A 20,851-nucleotide genomic window follows, 5' to 3' on the forward strand; every position below is an offset into this window, starting at 1 on the left:
TACTATTGTAAGAATAATTAAATGAGTAACTGTCTGGACATTACATCTGATTTATAATTTGGAGTTGATGTAACTGAAAGAATAAAATATGAAATGATGCACAAAATCTGGTATTTTCAAAAGATAGATGCACAAATTTGAAAAACTTCACCATATCTGAAGGAGTAGTGCAAGAAACACAAAAGTTCAAATCATTGCATATTGTCGACATAAAGATTTGTCACTTATAGACTCACTCACAGGGGGAAAAGGAACCAAAACTTTTACTCAAGTACGAGTACTGTTGCACTGTACAATATATTACACAGGTAGGAGTAAAAGTATGTGGTCTGGATACTATTATCATTCACTAAAAAGTAACCCACATAGGCATTGAACTCTAAATAAACACATGTATGAATAAACATCTTGACTTTTTAAAAACAAAATCGACTTAAAAACACCACTTTTAATATGCAATATCTGCAAACATTGAAACATAAACCTATATTACATTTACAATAACTTCATTTATATACATATTAATATTTTTAGTGCAACCAGTTCATCATCAGTTTCATTATCAACAATGGTATCGTTTTGGTTAAGAGCTTTCCATGACTATATTTACACATTTTGTAAACACTAGAATGACATGTACAGAACTAAAGGCTGAAGACGTGTAGGGCTCAGAGCGGACAGCAGGGGGAGCCAGTAGACTTGTTTACTGTAGAAGTAGCAGTAGTAGTAGTGTCATTTTTATTGCAGTTTTATCTGTTTTGTAGTGGTTAATATTGCTGAAATGAGTGCCTGGGATGTTCCAAAGTACGGCATTAGTTTATAGCTCCAGACTCAAACGTGATCAGGGACCGTCTGAAGAGCCTCCTCTGGATTTCTGTTCACATCCACATTCTGGGAAAACAAAGTATCAAACATTAAACAGGGGTTCATTAAGCATAAATTTACTTTTTGGAGCTTTGAAGTTTTATTTCTCATCCATACATGTTTGAGTAATATAGTGATCTCCCCCTGTTCGAAACCTCTGTACGATTAGCAGTACATCCTACCTAGTACTCAGCCCACGAGCTACATCCCCCATGCTCCCACAAGGCAAATTTCCATAAAAATACAAAAGCAGCGATGTGCAGTAGTTTCATTAGCAGGTTGTGTTGTGATAGCGCTCTGAAGGGGGAGTGACTTGCACAGAGAGCAAAGAATCAAAAACAAAACTGAAACTTATTAAACAGGTTAATAAGTTGTTTTTGGCAAATATAGCATTTTCAAAACAATAAAAGGAAACATGGTGATCAAAATATGTTCTATGCTAGCAGTTAATACCCCATAGAAGTAAAATACCACTCTTTAAATTTTATGTAACTCCTGGAAATATGTTTCTATCTTGATTTAACTCAATTGCCAATAATATTAAGTAGTTGTATATTTTGTATTTCTATTTAATCAATGTTTATTTCATCTCTAAATTAATTTCTAATATTTTATGCATTCCGGTAATCCTGTGGTTAGTGGGCGTTGGAGCTGGTAGCATAAACTCACCCCTGGCCTTTCTCTGTGCGTGTTGACCGCTTCGATGTTCAGGTAAAAGGACTCCACTGTACAGCCTGAGATTAAAGAGGACAGGTAAAAAAAGGACCAGTATCACACAGTTTAAGAGAAGGAAACACACAGCTCATGTTTAATTCAGTGTAATACCCACCGTAGGCTATAGGGGTCAGTTTCAGCACCGTGTGGAGAGGGCATCGTAGATAAGGCAACTCATCTGGAAGAAGGTTAGTCTTAGTAAGTCTTTGAGTAAGTCGACTTCAACTTCAACTACAAATTGTACTTTGAGCAAAGTAGTTTTACGTTATCATTACTGACCACCAGAGGGCGATGTGCAAAAGGGAACAATTCTTATAAATAAAAACATACCTATTTACACGTTATTTATTTCATTTATTTTTATTTATTTTTATTGTATATTTGAATAGGGACAGATACAACATAGATTAACTTTTCAGTAATCTGATGTGGGTATCACAGTGTTTACAGCCGAGGCTCATTTGCAGCACCAGTCCCCAGAGCTTTAAAAACTATTCACATTTCATTAAAAAGCAGTGGGAGTATTTGTAGAAAAAGGAATAAATACAGTGAATTTTGTCAAGAGAATTAATACCAAAATATTATACACTTACAATCTCATACACTTGTATTTCACTCTCAGCTCCCTCTGCCTCCCTCTCTCCCCTCTGTCCCCCACATACTCTCTAACCCCCCCATACTCTCTAACCCCTTCTCCCTCCCTCTCTCTCCTCCAGCCAGATACTGCTAGAGCTAAAGTGAGGAAAGGAAAAAAAACAAACCCAAAAAAAACAAAACAGAAAAAGCAAAGCAAAACAAATACTGCGTAATGGGGCCTTTCATACAAGTTGTTTTCACAGCCCCCTGGTGGTCATTCAGGATTCACCGAACCGTAGCTGCCATTGTAACTTTCATTTTACCTGCATAATCTTATTAGCATAAGTATTTTTACGTAATAGTACTCTTATTCAAATAGATGCTTTTAGTTCTTCCTCATGACATTTCTTAGTGAAATGCAAAAAAACATTAAAACCTTCTGCACATTCATTGAAATTCTGTACAGCTTTTTTTTTAACTTTTCAGTTTTAAAATTGAAAACCTTGTGTTACCTCCAGGTTTGTCGAGGAAGTACGCGAGCAGACACCTCATCACAGCCTGATGACAGATGACAAGAACGTTCTCCTGACGCTCCAGCTCCATAATCACAGGCTCCAGGCGATGAACCAGGTCTTCATACGACTGGAATATAAACATGGACAATACTACAACATGATCACACATACAAGTACACACAAGTACACAGACACACGCAGGAGTGAGGAGAGGAACCTGAACTAAATTATCTTTGGGATAGACCCCCCCCCCCTCCTCTCCTTTAGGAGGGGGGGGGGGGGGGGTGTCTCTCTTTCTCTCCCTCTTTCTCACCTCTCCTTTGGGATATCGGTATCGATATTTGTCCTGGTCTCTCAGAGCAAACTCCTCAGGGTGATGCTCCTGGATCTCCTCATAAGTCATCTCCTCGCACACTCCCTACACAACAAAACACATGATTCCAGTGTTATGAACCAGTAAAATAAATAGATACTATAAGCCTATGATAAATATGTCTTTATGACCCTATAATGTTACTGACTGCGTCGATCTCATTGAGGGCCTTCCACTGCTCGTAGGCCACCCCCAGAGTCTCGGCCGTCTGAATCGTCCTCTTCATGTGACTGGTCCAAACCTTTAACTCCTTGATGTTCTGGTTCTTGATGAAGGTCGCCAGTGCATTTGCATACTATACACAAACAAGAAGTAATCAGTGACTGTAGAGTGAAACTGGGAACTATCAACTGCTGATTAGGAAGTAAATCAAGCATGAGTAACCAGGAGCAACCTTTTCAATGAAGCCAACAACTGCTATTTCAAACTAGCTAAGATAAGGGAGACTTCATTGTTTTGTAAGGAAATTTGTCCAGCCATGCCTCATGTGGAAGCTCAAAACCTCCAGAATCACTCACTGACCTAAAGAGGCTGCACTAGCACTGGTTATTAATGGGCTGAAGGTGCTGGGGTTTAGATAGTGAGGAGTCATTTTAGGTTTAAACCAATATCCGAACTGGCAACCCAAATGAGAGACTCATGAGTGGATAATAGTCTTGAGAGCCAAATTATAACAAATATATGAAAAATTATAACATGTTTTTGTAAATTAATAATAAATCAGCATTACGATTGTTATCTTTTAAAATTTGGAATCTGCATTTCACATACTGTCCAATTTAATCTCGTCCCTTCTTTCTTGTTGACCTGCACTCATACCTTCTGGCCTCTAGGGGACAGGCCTGAGTCTCCTCCGATCCTCCCGAGCAGGTTGAGTTCGCTCTCCCCGTGTCGGCTCAGGTAGATGGAGCGAGGGGTGACGTGGATGTTCATCAGGTAGTACACGATTCTGCTCTGGATGTGGTCCTGGACACGATTCACCAAGTACCGGCTCCCCACGTCAAAGATCTTTATGTATGACAGCTTTCTGAAACATAAGCAAAACGGAAGAAGGAAACATGAAACTTTTCACAACAAGATGTTTGTGTAATCCCTCAATCGTACAGGTGTGATCCATAGTAAAAGAGAAATATAAAATCTGTCAACTGGACAAAAATTCGTAGGAGTGAAGATGTTTTGTTTCCATGTCATTGTCTTCAGTTCTGGTCAGATTACGGTTTTTAGTTTCAGTGAAGTTAGCCCCTCCCTTCAGACAGATATAAGACAGTGTCCACCAGTAATTTGACCAGAACTGAAGAAGTGCCTTGGATTTATAGGAATGGAGGCTGCAGATTTGCTCTTTGACACATTCGTCTGATGAGGCAAAATAGGCCCCAAATATTAAAAAAATATTATATTATGTATTTACATTTTTAAATAGAAATGATTACTCTGTCACCTGTCTTTCTCGTCGTCTATAGGCATGTAGCTGGCTCTGTAACAGTCTATCCTTTGAACAAAGTCCTCCATGGCCTCTTCAAACTCACGATCGGCGTAGTCCGGACTCCCAAACTTCACTTGCTGCAAAGGAAAACAACAAAACAATTTTCATTTTACTTTATCACCCAATTAAAAAAAGTGATTTAAAATATGTAATATCACGTACCTTAATATTCTCTGCGATAATTTCAGGGTCTTCACAAATCGATTCTACGAAGAATACCTGTTTGAAGTAAAAGGTTTTGTTATCCACAGGTAAAGATGACGTAGATGCAGGAGATGTTTGACACTGGCCTTGTATCCTCTCTCTTTGGCGAAGTTTAAAATGATGGTTCGTCTTTCTCTGGTGGTGTTTGTCGCGTCAAAAACCTGAAAACACAAAAGTGCAGTTTAGAATCATACAAAAATCTCATGTGAAAATAAAAACATTCATGTAGTTTCAAATGTTGGGAGCAGGAGGTGGTTTCAAGTTTTCAGGAGCTAACAGCTGCTGCTCGCCTTACTCAAATATGTGCCAATAAAGAAGTTGAATAAGCACAATTACGTGGGATGCTAACTGTAGGCACTGCTCTGTCTTAAGCTATATTACTCAAATTAAACTTTAATTTGAGCTTTGTTTTAACACAATCTGACCAGAAAGAGCAGATTTAGCTGGAACTACAACAGGTGAGCTCCATTGTGCTGTTAAACAAGTTTGTAAGACATCAAATTACAAGCTAGCTAGCATTAGCCAACAGGTCTTCAGTTAGTCACCTTCACTAAACAGGACCATGGATACTCGCATTGATCACAGGCTTCTGAAAATGTGCTGTTTAAATCCACTTTGTATTGTTTTGTTGAGTTTTCAGACTATATTAAAACGTTTTTGGCAGTGTTTGTTAATGTGTATATTGTGTCACCATGGTAACGGCCAGAACACCCCCAGCATGATGTCACTGCACTCACCAAAATAAAATCGAAATTGCAATTGAAATGTACACAGTCAGCAAATCACAAAGATTAGGATTTTTTAAGTACCATAATTTCCTCAACAAATCAGTTTTATTCTGCATAAAAACTGCTCACCCTGTAGTTTAGATCTGTACAAACATGTTCTGAAATGTCCCTGTGTGTCAGATGCCCTCCCTGTGTCTCCACGGGGCCTTATTCTGCATATAAACTGAAATGTGAATGTTCTATTAGTTTGCCAGTTCATATTTCAATCTTTTTCTCAATTCTTCTGCACATGTTTAAAATGTGAACTTGAAACATCATCTTTTAATAAAAACATAAAATGCAAACCTAATTACAATCACATTGCTTGTTGGAAAAAAAATAAAAATGCATTTGATATTTTTGTATCTAAATCATGTGACTCACGTTCTTTTGAAACTCTGACTGTGTTGTCCTGCCAAATAAATAAATGAATAAAATATGAGACGTGGTTCATTCTTACAGCGACTTGTCCCTGGTCTTTGGAGAAGTAGGCTGCGACGTCTGCCAGAGCCGCTGCTGCACAGGCTCTGAGGACACAGAGAATCAGAATGACTTTAATCTGACATGAAAGAGGCAACCAACCATCAAAAGAGCTGTAAAAATAAAGAGGAGATATTATACTTCTATAGGATACTAACGGTGCGGATTACACTTCTATGGGGTATTAAAGAGGGAGTATTACACTTCTATGGGGTATTAAAGAGGGAGTATTACACTTCTGCAGGGTATTAAAGAGGAGGTATTTTAGTTCTATGGGGTATTAAAGGGAGTATTGCACTTATGTAGGGTATTAAAGAGGAGGTATTTTAGTTCTATGGGGTATTAAAGGGAGTATTGCACTTATGTAGGGTATTAAAGAGGAGGTATTTTAGTTCTATGGGGTATTAAAGAGGGAGTATTACACTTCTATGGGGTATTAAAGAGGAGGTATTTTAGTTCTATGGGGTATTAAAGAGGGAGTATTACACTTCTGCAGGGTATTAAAGAGGAGGTATTTTAGTTCTATGGGGTATTAAAGGGAGTATTGCACTTACGTAGGGTATTAAAGAGGAGGTATTAAACTTCTATGGCGTATTAAAGAAGAGGTATTTTAGTTCTATGGGGTATTAAAGAGGAGTTATTTTGGTTCAATGGGGTATTACACTTCTGCAGGGTATTAAAGAGGGGGTATTACACTTCTGTGGGGTATTAAAGAGGAGGTATTTTAGTTCTATGGGGTATTAAAGAGGGAGTATTACACTTCTGTGGGGTATTACATGTCTATTGGGTATTAACATATTTACATCACCAGGTTAATCCTATATTTGCTGAAAACAACGTAATAAGATGTTTTCTTTTTTAAGTTTCATTTCCATTTTTGGCACTCTAAGTCCGCTTTACTACCCGCGCTAAGTCACTCCCCCTTCAGAGCATTATCGCAACACAATCAGCTGCATCCCACTAATGAAACGACTGCACATCACATCAGGTTTGTGAAGTTGTAGTGGATTGTTCTGTAGCCTGCTGCATACTTGAAAAATATGTTTATGAAAAATTGCTGTAAGCGAGCATGAGTGACGTAGACCTGTGGGCGGAGCTTTGGACAGGCTCGAACTACTAACCGTGAAGAGTGTTTGAATGGAGCCCCCGAAAAGAGATCGCTAGATTACTCAAACATGCATGGATGACATTTAAAACTTCTTCAGACATGTTTTTGATGAGGGAGCAATGTTAGAACATGGAAGAATGCTAAAAAAAAAAGTCAAGTTTGCATAATACCTCCTCTTTAATTTTGTTATATCTTAAACAGCATTTTTAGCAAGTGAGGTTTTTTACATGACCCCTACACTTCATTCTCTAATCTTAAAAACTCTGATCATTATTTCGTCTTACTTTCGAATCCTCATGGCTTCTTCATTGTCTGGTTTAAAGAATTCAAAGTTCTTGTAGGTCTTCACCGCTTGTCTCCGGTACTGCCCCACGTTAAACACTGCAAGAAAGAAGAAATACTGTAATAAATAATGTGTTTTTGCTTTGGTAATATTTCTTTTTACAAATAGAAAATGGACCTTTTGTAGGAACCCCGATCCAGTTGAGGTATCGCGTGAGCTTTTTGGAAATATAGGTCTTTCCTCGAGCGGGAAGCCCCACCATCACGATCATGGTCGGGGAGTTACAGAACTGTGGGACAGAGGCTGCAACCAAGAAGAGCTTATTAATAATCATAATATAATAATACATTTTATTCATAAACGCCATTCAAAACATCCCAGGACACCACAGAGAACAAGTTAAAAACATAAAAACAGAGAGAGGAAGAGAGGGAAAAGAGAGCTTGAGAGAGGAAGAGGGGGAGAAGAGGGAAAAGAGAGCTGGAGAGAGGAGGAGGAGTGGAGAGGGAGAGGAATAGAGGGAATAGAGAGCTGGAGAAAGGAGGAGGAGGAGCAGAAAGAGAGAGGAAGAGGGAACAGAGAGATGGAGGGAGGAGGAGAGAGAGAGAGAGATGGAACAGAGCTGGAGAGAGGAGGAGCAGAAAGAGAGAGGAAGAGGGAACAGAGAGCTGGAGAGAGGAGGAGCAGAAAGAGAGAGGAAGAGGGAACAGAGAGATGGCGGGAGGAGGAGGAAAAAGAGAGAGAGGGAACAGAGAGCTGGAAAGAGGAGGAGGAGGAACAGAGAGCTGGAGAGAGGAGGAGGAGGAGCAGAAAGAGAGAGAGGGAACAGAGAGCTGGAGAGAGGAGGAGGGAACAGAGAGCTGGAGAGAGGAGGAGGAGCAGAAAGAGAGAGAGGGAACAGAGAGCTGGAGAGAGGAGGAGGAGCAGAAAGAGAGAGAGGGAACAGAGAGCTGGAGAGAGGAGGACGAGGAGGGAACAGAGAGCTGGAGAGAGGAGGAGGAGGAGCAGAAAGAGAGAGAGGGAACAGAGAGCTGGAAAGAGGAGGACGAGGAGGGAACAGAGAGCTGGAGAGAGGAGGAGGAGGAGCAGAAAGAAAGACAGGTAACAGAGAGCTGGAGAGAGGAGGAGAAAAAAGAGAGAGGGAACAGAGAGCTGGAGAGAGGAGGAGGAGGGAACAGAGAGTTGCAGAGAGGAGGAGGAGCAGAAAGAGAGAGAAATGGAACAGTGAGCTGGAGAGAGGAGGGGGAGGGAACAGAGAGCTGGAAAGAGAAAGAGGAGCAGAAAGAGAGAGAGAGATGGAACAAAGAGCTGGAGAGAGGAGGAGAAGGAAAAGAGAGCTAGAGAGAGGAGGAGGAGGAGTGATGAATGTGATGTGGTGAGTGTGGGGGTCCTGGTGATGATCCAAGATGCAGAATTTTGAAGGAGCTGCAGTTTCTGGAGGGATTTGTCAGGGAGACCAAAGACGAGAGTTACAGAAGTCAGTCTGGAAGGATTTGGAGAATTAGATTGAGAAACATGAAAGAACTCTATAAAAGTGTCTATGAAAACACTGGATTTTGTGCATTATTTAACTTCACATTAGAAATCAGATGTTATGTCCAGTACTAGTTTCCCTAAGGTGCAGTGACCGGCGCAGAAACAGGTGCAGTGAGCGGTGCAGGGATAAGTGCACAGACAGGTGTAGTGATGGACGTAAAGACAGGTGTAGCGACAGGTGTGACGTGACCTAATCTACATTAAGCCTGAAACACAAGCCTCAGGTGCAGCTCAGGTGTCTCCCAAATGCACTTGTGCTCAGGATTAACTCCACTGGTGTTTAACCTTATTTAACTCCATGGTGAGTTCAACATAAAAAGTTTGAGTTTTTAATAGTTATAAAATCAAGGGACAATACAGTATAATTGTATTGTCCCTTGGGGGGATTGCTTTGCCAGCAGAAATATTTCACAGCATGGCATTAACCTCATAAAACTCATTGGGTTTTTTTGCCTAATTAAGTCCATAAATCTAATTTTCAGTTAGATATGCTTCAGCTTTGACATGGTAATTGTCAAGACCTGACAATTATTCAGTGTTTATCAGACGATCCCCCCAGACACCAGCTTTACCTAATCTTATATTTACCAAAAACAATCCAGGGTTTACTTCCGTGCAAACGTGTTCTAACTTATAATGAGAAAAGATCAGACAGAGGCCAAAACTACAGAGCCTCAGCTTCACAAAGAGCCCGATTGACTATGCTCCACGGGCTGCAGGCAGAGCTTGAATTGGGCCTTATTCTAGTCAGGCGTTTTAGGGGAAAAGGCCAGATATCTAAGGGGTTAAATATCTTGCATTTATTGAACCGTGTTTTTATTGATCAAAGTTATTATAACAATAAAACGGTCTTAGTCTTATACAACGTTTTTCCAGATGCTCAAAGTTGCTTTCCAATTTTGTGCATTATTCATTAGCTCCATACCCGGTGCTGGTAAGCCATTAGCAGGAGCAGACTGACAGAAGCGAGGCTGCTAATCTGCACCATCAGCCCCTCTGACCACCACCAACTCTCACACATGCACCACATTCATACTAGGCAATGTGGATGAAGTGTCTTGCCTAAGGACACGATGACAATTTTTGCCACTGGCGCTCCAATTTCAAGCGGTTCTACATCTAAGTACTAGACTTTGTTGGGGTTTTTTTGTTTGTTTTTTGTCAAAGTACTAGACTTTGACAAGGAGGTTTAGCCACAAAATGACCTTGAAAGACATGCATTCTTACTATGAACGGGCTTGCCCCTCCACAGATGTGACCTGTAACTTTGCCTGGTGGTGTCGCGTGGTTGTTTCCATAGATAAGTTCGAAGTCACACTGAGCTTTTACAGCCAAAACAATAACATCAATAACATGGAGACAAGCAGAAAAATGACATAATATACCTATAGGGCACTCTTCTTTAAAGCGTACTTTCACTTGCTTGTTTTTCTGAAAATGTTTTATCTTTAAACTGTGATCCACATTGACTTTATTTTGTTCAAATCCAGATCTGAAGTCCAAGTCTCCAGTCCCAGTGGGAGTCAGAGCTGTGCAGTGGTTTTATGAATGAGCTTTGGCTGTCGTGTGAATCACAGAGGCCTGTTCAGGACACCGTGGCCTGTAAGCCATCCCCCCTCCCCATCTGTCAACCCCTCCCTCCTCCTCTACCCCTCCTTTCCCCATCCCTCTACCCTGCTCTCCTCCACCTCTCCCCCACATGTCTAACCACCATCCCTCCTCTCTCTTGCTCATCTTCCTCTACACCTCCACTCTCCCTTCTCTCCTTCAACTCTCCCTCCTCTCTCCTATTTCTCCCACCTCACCCTTACGTCTCTTCCCCTCCTCTTCCCTCTTCTCCTACTTTCCTCCATCTCTCTCCCTCATCTCTTCTCTCCTCCCTTCCTCTCTTGACCTTTTCTCTCCCTCCTCTCCCCCCTTTACTCACCCCGTTTCCCTCCAGGCTGTATTCCACTGACTGACCACTGCTGCTTATGTAACAGCACCAATAACCTACTTATCAAATATAAATATACTATTGGGTTAGATTACATGGCAGAACTATTATGTAAATACTCACATCACTGGGTCCTATATATATATTCATGTAGGCTAATCATTCTTAAATATCTTTTATCGTTAAGATGTTTGACTTGAATATTGCTATTTTTTCTTATAATTATAACAATTCATATATAAAAAAATGCAGTTGTTCAAGTTTGCATTTTATGTTTTGGTTCAAAATTAATTATCCAGAGCACAGAAGGGGATCCTCAGTCTGGGGTCTGTGGCAGCGATCCAGTCATGGAAGGTAACAACGTAGAAGTAGTTAAATACTGTACTTACGTTAAAAAAATGAGGTATCTCTACTTTACTTGAGTACATTTTACAGTGGATACTTTTTACTTTTACTTCACTACATCTGAGAGCAGTATCGGTACTTTCTACTCCACTAAATTTTTGAACTGGACTGAAAAGTAAAAGTTTTTTTTTTATTATTATTATTATTATTATTGCTTGAGACCTGCTGAAAAGGCTGAAAAGTTTAATTTTGACATGTCTGTAACTTGAGCAAACAAAAATATACCAATAAAAACAGGTAAGAAAAGAATTGTCATTTAGTTGCTTCTGTTGAATAAAATTTTGCAAAATCTTTATCCAAATTTGAAGCATTTGAAGCTTAATTAGATTTCAAAATACACTTTTCACTCTTTTAAACATGCACTTTAATACTTTTATTTCATGTGACACTTTTACTTTTAGCCAAGTATTTTCTTGCGCTGTTATCTGTACTTTTACTTAAATAACAAAACTGAGTATTTCTTGCAGCACTGGATACTCCACAGGTTCAGTTGTGATCTTACTCCACAGTACACAGCTGCGCAGGTAATTACACATGCATATTTTTAGTGGGGTATTTCTTGACATAAAAGCTGTACTTCATAACGTAAATATTTCACAGCATGGCATTAAACATATCTGTATCCACGGAGACAGGCATGACAGACACCAGGTGAAGTTACAGGTCAGATCTGTGGAGCATGCATGTAATTGAATAAATGCAAACATTCCCTACAGCGCAGTATCATCTCCATGGAGACACGCACGTGGCGGATATTAGAGGTACATATAGAGACACTGTGCCAAACGACACGCCTGATCCGGTTCAACATGTGCACATTTTCCTTTTGGTAAAACTCTACAAAGGCTCTTGCGCCCATCTGAAAAATGGACTCCAGGCCGCGCGCTCTACACTGTAAAACCCACTCGCTTTGGGAAAACTCACATCCACGTCTTCGATTCGGGCTGCAGCTCACGCACGGGACCCAGATCTTGAGCAACGGCGTCTGCGTGAGCCGCTTGTGGTCCGCGCTCGAGTTAATAACCACGGCCATAGCTCCGGTCCGGCGCGCGGGACAGCAGCAGCAGCAGCAGGACACAGATACTCCCAGAAGCCTCTGTCCTCTCTCTGCTCATGAGAGGAACAGCTTGGTCAGCGCACACACCAGGCTGAACGGGGCGCAGTTTGGGGCAGAGGCAGCGGGGGGAGCTAGAGAACACGAGGCCAATCTGTCGCTCCATTTGGACAAGACAAGTATCAGTGATGTAAACGACCTATTTACATTCACTGGGAAAAGTGGGCAGTACTCAGCTACATTTACTCTGTTATATTTACTCCAGTAACTTTTTACATAAATGGTACTTTCCAGAATACTTTTCAAGAAGCATACTTTTACTCCTGCTTGGGTAATTAAGTATTTTTATTGAAGTAACAGTGCTCTTACTTGAGTAAAAGTTGTGGTTCCTCTTCCCTCTGTGAGTAAGTCTACACGTGACTAAAGTTTTATGTCGACAATATGAAATTATTTGGACATTTGTATCTTGCAGCTTGTTCAGATATGATTTAGTTTTTCAAATTTGTGTGTCTATCCTTTGAAAATACCACTTTCACTTCAAATTGTAGTAAATTCAAATTATAAATCAGATGTTACGTCCGGACAGTTACTCTTCAAGTTACTCATAATTTCTTGGACCACTACTTTGTACTTCTACTTGAGTAATATTATTTTGAAGTAATGTTACTCTTACGTGAGTGCAATTTTTGGCCTCTCAACCCACCTCTGTTCATTGGAATAACTTTCTACTTTTATAACTAATATGGCCTAGTATTTTTATCCCAGTGCGGTGGTCGGGACAGTGACCATAGACTGTACAAAGAAGTTGACTAAGTGAGTGTGGCATAAGCTCGTCGAGGCTAGAGCAGGTATAGGGGAGAATTTGGAGTTGATTTCCAAATTTGGAATTCCAACGCAAGTATCATAGCAACCAAAGAGCCAATCCGGAGTGAGGCTGTTTAAGATAATGCCCCTTCCTTCCTTTAGCAACACTGTTAATCAAACCAGCGCTAGCCGGAGCAACCTTGGGGTAAGAAGGCACCTGATTTGTCTTATTGTTATTGTGTTCATTATGTTAACCAGGATCATGTAGAGTGGACTAATACAAAAACTTAAAGACCAAATTGATGAGTCTGACAGCAGCAGTTACAGAGAGAGGGGCCACAGTTTTTCAATGCAAAGTGAATTGGAGCCAGAATCGTTGCAGCCAGACTTCACTTCCTATTTGGAATGTGGTGGCTACCAGGTTAGCTATGTCCATTTATATATACAGTCTATGATAGTGAGACAAGTTCGTACGCACATTTTGGGGCGATTATAACGACGGCGATGAATAGAAAATAACTTTGCAATCCACCAAAAATATGTGAAAATGGTTGAGGTTCAAATATTGTATCAATATTGGGGAGATTACAATTTCTACCCAATTTTCAAAGTTTGCATTCGGTGCTGTCATGAAACTAAAATTGCAAAATCAGTTTCGATACCAAGGAAATATTAGATACTAAATACCAATTCCGATACCAAGATGATACTAAAACACCATTTATTTGGACAATAGAATATGACTTTTAACAATGTGTGTAATCCCTCAGTGTCCAGTAGGTTCCATAGTGGATTGTATCTGATTGTTGACCTTATTTTTGTGTATCCGTCTATTTGCATTATTCTCTATTTTGACTTTATATTTCATGATTATAGCACATGTTAAATCCTTTGTGTTAAATGTTATAATCCTGTAATGTTGGTTTGAAATCTGTTTTGAAAGGAAAAGTCAAAAAAGGAATGTCCAATGAATGCATTTTCAAATATCGGATTAACCAAGCTTTTTCGTTACATTACAAACGTCGATTCCACTTGGGGGCAGTGTAAGATCTTACTGGCATTTGGTGAAATATTTGAAGTAAAGAGATGATTTCACCCTGTATTTGTATTTGCGACGTTACAATCCTCTAATGTGGACCAGTCACAATATCAAAATTTGAAGTATGATATATTGCCAAAGAAGATATAGACGATAAACGATAATATTGACACTAATCTATGAAACTGACATAACCCTAAAGACTGTGGATATAAATGGACATAACTAAACCTTCTAGCTGCTGCGTTCCAAATAGGAAGTGATATAACTGCTAGCCTCGATGAGCTTCATTTGACTGGAGCTGAACGAAAACTTTAGTAATTAGTTTGTATCTATAATCAGTCATAGAAGTTATTTATTGAACCCTTTCCAGCTCAAATCTTATCGTAGTACAAAAAAATAACAACTCTATTACTATCTACTCTAACACCTCTGCGTGCTTTTTAAACAGAACAATAATCGCTCATAAAGTGCTCTGAAATATAGACTCTTAGCTGCTAATACACATGTACTGATAGTTATGTGACACCACAGCTATTTAATAAAAGAAAAAAAACTACGATAGCCACAAAACGGAGTACAATAAGCCTTCACATTCTCCTCTACTGCTCTGATTTTAATGAGAATTTCAACATGGCAGTGAACTTAAACAACCCCAGTGTTTGCACAAGAGAGATGAGCAGCGCACGGCTCCATCAACCGAGTTTAAGCAAATTAACCATGTTGCTTTAAATTTTGTTTCTATAACAACTAACTATACGGTAAAACAAAGAAAAATTATAAATATTAAAAGATACTATACATACATTTGTACACTTTGGCTAAATCGTGATAATGAATTGGCTAAAGTACAGGTACGAAATATATGTTACAATAGTGAAGTTATATTGAAGTTTAGAAATGAATGTTTCAGTTTTAGAAAAATAATAACAAAACGTATTTATAAAGGAAAAAAAATGGTGGCAAATATCTGCAAAATTTTCAAAAAATTCAAAATTCGAGGCCTTTTTTTTTTTCCGTGCAGGTCATCAGGAGGTGCCTGTGTCCCACTCTCGGATGGAGCTGTAGTCACTGTTCTGTACCTGAGCCACACAGTTGGACCTGATCATTTATATTAGTGACGAAGTAGTCTGCATTTTTCACTTATACAACCACATGATCATATCTTTAGATTAACAACAGACAATTTGCCCCTTTCCATTACAACAGAGAAGTGTAAAAATGTTTCTTAAAGTTAGTTGGTTTGAGTTTATTTTGAACATGCCATATAACACCAATACAAAAACCCTAATCAAAACCTTTATTTTCTTCCATATTTGTAAAGGTACTGTTACTCTAAATGCTCCACAGTATGGCATTAAACTTATATCTCTTGCAGTTATTTTTTTGTCTTGCTGTTGTGGCCGATAATCGTTATGAAGCTTTTAAAACCCATTTGAATGAGTAAATTTAAGTTTTTCAATTCAAGTTTATATTTATAGCACATTTAAAACAATTTCAGCTGACCAAAGTCCTTCACATAAAAGTAAAAAAAATAATAAATTTAAAAAAACAACAACAAATGTAGAGAAAACAATAGTGAAGTGTACAAATTGACTTTTTCGTTTTGTAAAAATAAGATGTAAACTTAGTATTCATGTGCACTCAGTATTCAATAAGTCTAGGGCAGAAAAAATATCGGTGCCAAATATCGTCTTTTTAAAAAATATTGGATCGATACTGATATCTGTACAAAATCCATTGATATCACCTATATCGACAGTATCAAATTAAATTACAGGCGTTGTAGTACCTCAAAAAACCTGCACTCTTACTCTTACTGCACTCGAATCCACCTTTCCACAGATCTGACCTGTAACTTGGTCTGGCAAGCTCACATGTTTGACCCCATGGAGATAGAGAAGTTTAATGCTATACTGTGGAACATCAAAAGCATGGAATTAAAATCTCTATTGTCAACCCTCCACCAGAAAAGATACATAGCTCCCCTTTCATACTATAATATTAATGGGTTACATTTTCTACAGTTTTTGGACTAGGTTTGGTGAGTAGTACCTAGCTACACGATTAGCCTAGTGTCTTTTAGCTTGTCCAAATATAGAAGTTAACACAACAAATCCCTGAAGCCTTTAAACCAAATGTCATACGTCCAGCCTATTTATAAACTGGATTATTCTTAGCACAGTGAGTGAGATGGGCACTAGACATGCCACTACCAACACTTGGTACATACTATTCCAATGGGCAGTCCTTAAAGTGCATCCCTCTGTATTTCATTACATTATTACACTGCAAAAACATCTACAAGAATCCCATCAGCCTGAACTTAGAATACTACTTTTTTGTTCTACTTTTTATTTATTTAATTTTAGTTTAAATTTTAAATACGGCAGAATAACATATCGTATTCTGCTAGCTGATCATTTAGCTTTAATTAAGAAAAAATAGTTAAAATATTTTGTTCAAAACTTAGGTCTAAACTAATTTAAACTTGCCAAAATTACTCAAAAACATTATTCATATAATTTTTTAAAAGTGAATTAATGTCAACTCAATACATATCATTTCTTGCTCTTCTCCTAAAGCAAAACCTGCAAACACCTGCTGGTATTGTTTACTAGTACATATGTCTTTAAATTTTAAATACAATTTTTGTACTACTATATGCCAGATAATTGCTTCAGGCAGTATATAAAAGCAAGTCAAATAGTTTAAGCCTAAGTAACTACATATATTTTACTAAGAACTACTTAAATATTTGAATAACTTTTCAATCTAACGTGTATAATTTGAGATTTTCTTGCAAAACTGTAAACTTGCATACCTTGACACTTTGATTGTGTTATCTTTTACTAATTTATATAACAGGGCTAACATTTAACTGCTCATATGGGACATGCCTGAGCTGCCTACAGGTCAAGTTAACATAAAAGTTAGCTTGCATGCTATTGTTAAGTGTCAATGTTCAAACGTGCAGCGTCTGGTCGTTCCACTCCAAGGACTCACCTAAACTATCACACCTGCGTTGTGTCCACGGCTCCGGCTGCATGGGCTCCATTGTAGCTGCTTCAGTCCAGTGTAAACGCAATCAAAACACAGTGATAACAGACGGCACAGAGAGAGGGGAGACAGCAGCCCACCCCAGCCCACCCCAGCCCACCCCAGCCTAGCACACTATTCACCAGAGTTGCCAGGTCAGGTTCTTTATAGCAACTTTTATAGCAAGTTCTTTATAGCAACTTTGGGCTTTTCCTGAGCAGCACTTAATAAATAAAAGAGATTATTTTTAAAAGTTGAATGATATCAGACCCAATAAAAACTTGCCTGACCAACCAGTTCCTTCTAGTTTCTGTTGGAAGAAAGGTCTGGGGTCGGACCATAGAGCCTTACAAACCTCCGTCCTGACTTGTGACAGTCCAACCACAGCCTTATTTGTACCACGTGTCTCTCAAATGCAGAAGACTTCTCTTAAAAATTCTTGTATCATTTAGATATAACTTCTTTTACCTGAGGTGGTTTTCATGCTGCCACTAGTCAGGTGGATGTAAAAGAGCGTTGGCTCTGAGAGCGGTGCTTGGGCCGGTGTGAACACAATAGTCACATTCTGGACCACAGTGAAAGGCCGGTCTGTGAGAGTTTCAAACAGGAGGTCTCAGAGCGGCTCTGCCCGCGTTCTGAAGCGGCTCCGCCAACACTCTGAAGCAGAGAGAGTGCAGTGTGAACGCTGCCCACCTCAGGTTGACCAGTGCAGTTGGCTGTAACGTGCACGCGTTTTCACTGGGCTCTGTTGCTTGAAGCTCATTGCCATAGAAATAAGTTCTTTGATCAACTGAGAAATAAATCTAGTGGCACTGGGGTTGTTTATTTGGGCATGTGTGTTTTGACATGACTGAAGCATGCGTCTCTCTTATTGGTTAAATCAATCATGCCCTCTGGAATTGGAGAAGCAGAATACGGTTCCAGACCCACTTGTCTTTGTAAAGTAAAGACTGAAATTCACTGTTAACAGTCGATTAAAGTTTTCAAGTTGCTTTGGTTTTTAAATATGATATTCAAAATGTGACACATGTTTAACTAATTGCTTTTTGGTTTAAATTAGATTTATTATGCAAAATGTACTTAAGCTTTTAACCATGTGATTCAATTCAATTTATTTTTGTAAAGCCCAAAATCACAACAACAGTTGCCTCTTAGGGCTGAACATGAGAATTGATTTAACCAATGGAAAGTTGGTTAAATCAACTCTCAAATCAAAGTTTCATCAACAATGAAACAGAAACAGACAAGCAAATGCATCAACAGAAAACAAGCAAATGAATAACTGTCCCAGAACATCCCCTGTCCTTAAACCCACTTTCTGCATGAAAAAAAAAACAAAAAAAAAACAGTGGGAAAAAGAGAAACCTCGAGGAGAACCACAGTGAAGGAGAGCTCTCCTCCAATGGACTAAACCAGGACTAAACCAGGGCGGGCAGGCTGCAGATGTGTCCTGGACTAATGCACATCCATTTGCAGATAGAGTTCAAGTCTATGGAGCCAGAGCCCAGACACACAGAATGAGGCTTATCCACGGTAGGGTCTGGGTCATCCTAGCCAGGTGAGGGAAGGAAGGGTCTGGGTCCACAGAACAGGATCAGGGCACAGTAGGGGATCTAGGGTCCCTCCATCACCGGGCGATCAGCGGGACAGTATCTGACACAGCTGTACTACTCAGAGGGGGAGTGAGACAGGACACAACATGTGAATAGCAATGAACGAATTCCAGGTGAACTGAATGGGGAATGTTGTTGACAAGGAAAATAGGAGGAAGCAGAGACCAGGGCTCAGGTTACCATACTTCCTCCAGCAAAGCTGCTCCTAAGGCAGCTTAACTAAAACCAACATATGCCAATTCAAAGAGGAACGTTTTGAGCCTGGTCTTAAATATAGATACTGTATGGGCCTCTTTAACGTGGGGAGGAGCTGATTCCATAACACCGGAGATTGGTAAGTGAAATCTCTCTCTCCTACTGTGCTTTTAGACACTCTAGGAACCAACAGCATTTTGAGAGCAGCATGCTCTGTTTGGTACTATAGCATCTGGCAGATGCGATGGTGGTGGCTTATATGTCGGACTGTATATAGTCCATATACACACATATATACAGTCTATGTTCAGGAGGAGAACTTTAAATTTAATTCTAAACTCAACAGGAGGCCACCTTTCTCCTTTACCCACTCGAAGTTCCTCCATTGCTCTGATGAACCCCATTTTCACTGCCACTTGTCTCCAATTTTATTTTTTTAATCAGTGATACATGTAGGATTCGGCAGCGTCGCGTTGCCATATTAACACAAATGAAAAAAAAATCTTTGGACTTTTTTCTCAAAGCCTTAGTCACTCGTGGCTCTCTGAATATCTGGCAACCCAGCCCCCCTCCCCCAGCCCCTCCAACCCCTGGCACATGCCTCTCCTCTACACATGGACATATGAACGCTGCACGGGGCCTGTCTTTAATGTTTGCCAGAGTTCACACAGAGGTAGTATATGCAGTCTAAAGGTCACTGAGCCACTGCTGTCACACTATAGACAGTATTTATGCCTAGAAGTATGTTTATGTTTCTTTCATTGTGAAAATAAAATATTACACTATCCGTTCATTTCTAGAAACCTAACGTTGCTTTACTATTTGATGAGTAATCCACTCTAATTCCACCACTAATGATTGACAAACCAGTTTTCACCTTTCAGTCATAAAGGTCTTAAAACCAACTTCATTTTTAAATGGTTTGGCCATCTGCCAATTTTTTGTTCCCATGTCTTGCCCCAGTACAGTTATAGTCTATAAATAGCTGTTGAGGTCAAAATATGTCCGCTGTGTACTGTCTGCATTGAATTCTAAGGTGTTTTCTTCTCTGATAGTCAGGAAGTGCGCGTTAGCATGCTAGTTCTTGCTTTACAGTGAAAAAAGCTCTTAAATGCTCGTGAATTATTAAAATACTCAGAATGCATAAGATAATGTAAGTGAGGAGTAACTTTGGACCACTGCAAACTGTTTAAAATGAACTAACTCTGTTTTTCATGTTTTTAAGACAGAAAAATCAGGTACGGCGCCTTTAAGAGCTTCAAATAAAGGGTTGGTGTAGGCTTCAACTTACGATACAAAAATTTCAGACTCGCTTTCAATACTAAGGAATAGACTGAATGCTCAAAACCAATTCTGATACCACAGTGATAATAAAAAACACTCTTTCTTTAGACAATGGAATTTAATTTTCCACATTAAATGGTAGTACTTTCTTTTGTATTGAAATGTGTGGGCTGTCCATATTATCAAAATTAAAAATAAAGAGGGCTTACAATGCCGTCTAGAGGTGCAGATGAATGAAATAAATGCAAAAAACTGACAACAAAGATTTTGTTTATTAAGTTAACATTAGTTATGCTGAGGTGCCCCTGGACCTGGAGCATCGATACGCAACTTGGCTGGCGTTGCTGCTGGTCCTCCAGTGACTCCACGGGGGCATGACTAGCACCGCACCCATGAGCCGCTTCCAGGTCCCAAGCGTTCCAGGCCCCTTTCCACTTTGGACCCCCAAAAGGGATACCGGCCCTATGAAAATGAGGCTGGTCCATGAGTGTACACTAGTCTATGTGTCTTATACTTGTTCTGATACAGCTCAAGATCATTCTAAAGATATTCAGGAAAGGTTCATTTCTGTCCTAGAAT

At 39.5% G+C, this 20,851-nt stretch overlaps 1 protein-coding gene across 1 annotated transcript; it reads right to left on the reverse strand.

Moving 5' to 3' along the window:
- Positions 1-410: 410 nt before the first annotated feature.
- pfkfb1 (6-phosphofructo-2-kinase/fructose-2,6-biphosphatase 1) lies at positions 411-17,257 on the reverse strand. The gene is made up of 14 exons (XM_055223250.1): positions 17,148-17,257; positions 7,545-7,670; positions 7,369-7,465; positions 5,957-6,023; positions 4,816-4,890; positions 4,688-4,744; positions 4,481-4,602; positions 3,862-4,069; positions 3,191-3,337; positions 2,983-3,087; positions 2,667-2,796; positions 1,694-1,756; positions 1,534-1,598; positions 411-891 (listed from the first exon to the last, which is right to left on the reverse strand). Exons 1-14 carry the CDS (start codon positions 17,197-17,199, stop codon positions 832-834), a joined length of 1,374 nt encoding a protein of 457 aa, XP_055079225.1. The 5' UTR covers positions 17,200-17,257; the 3' UTR covers positions 411-831.
- Positions 17,258-20,851: the final 3,594 nt, after the last annotated feature.

The sequence above is a fragment of the Periophthalmus magnuspinnatus genome, chromosome 7 (assembly GCF_009829125.3).
Source record: "Periophthalmus magnuspinnatus isolate fPerMag1 chromosome 7, fPerMag1.2.pri, whole genome shotgun sequence".
Taxonomy (NCBI): Eukaryota; Metazoa; Chordata; class Actinopteri; order Gobiiformes; family Gobiidae; genus Periophthalmus; species Periophthalmus magnuspinnatus.

Excerpts from the sequence above, each read along its gene's own strand:
- pfkfb1 (XM_055223250.1), bottom strand. The coding sequence starts at position 17,199 with ATGGAGCCCATGCAGCCGGAGCCGTGGACACAACGCAGGTGTGATAGT. Across the intron at positions 4,603-4,687 it reads TTATCGCAGAGAATATTAAG|CAAGTGAAGTTTGGGAGTCC; the intron begins GTACGTGATATT and ends TTTCCTTTGCAG. Across the intron at positions 4,070-4,480 it reads ATAGACGACGAGAAAGACAG|AAAGCTGTCATACATAAAGA; the intron begins GTGACAGAGTAA and ends CTTATGTTTCAG.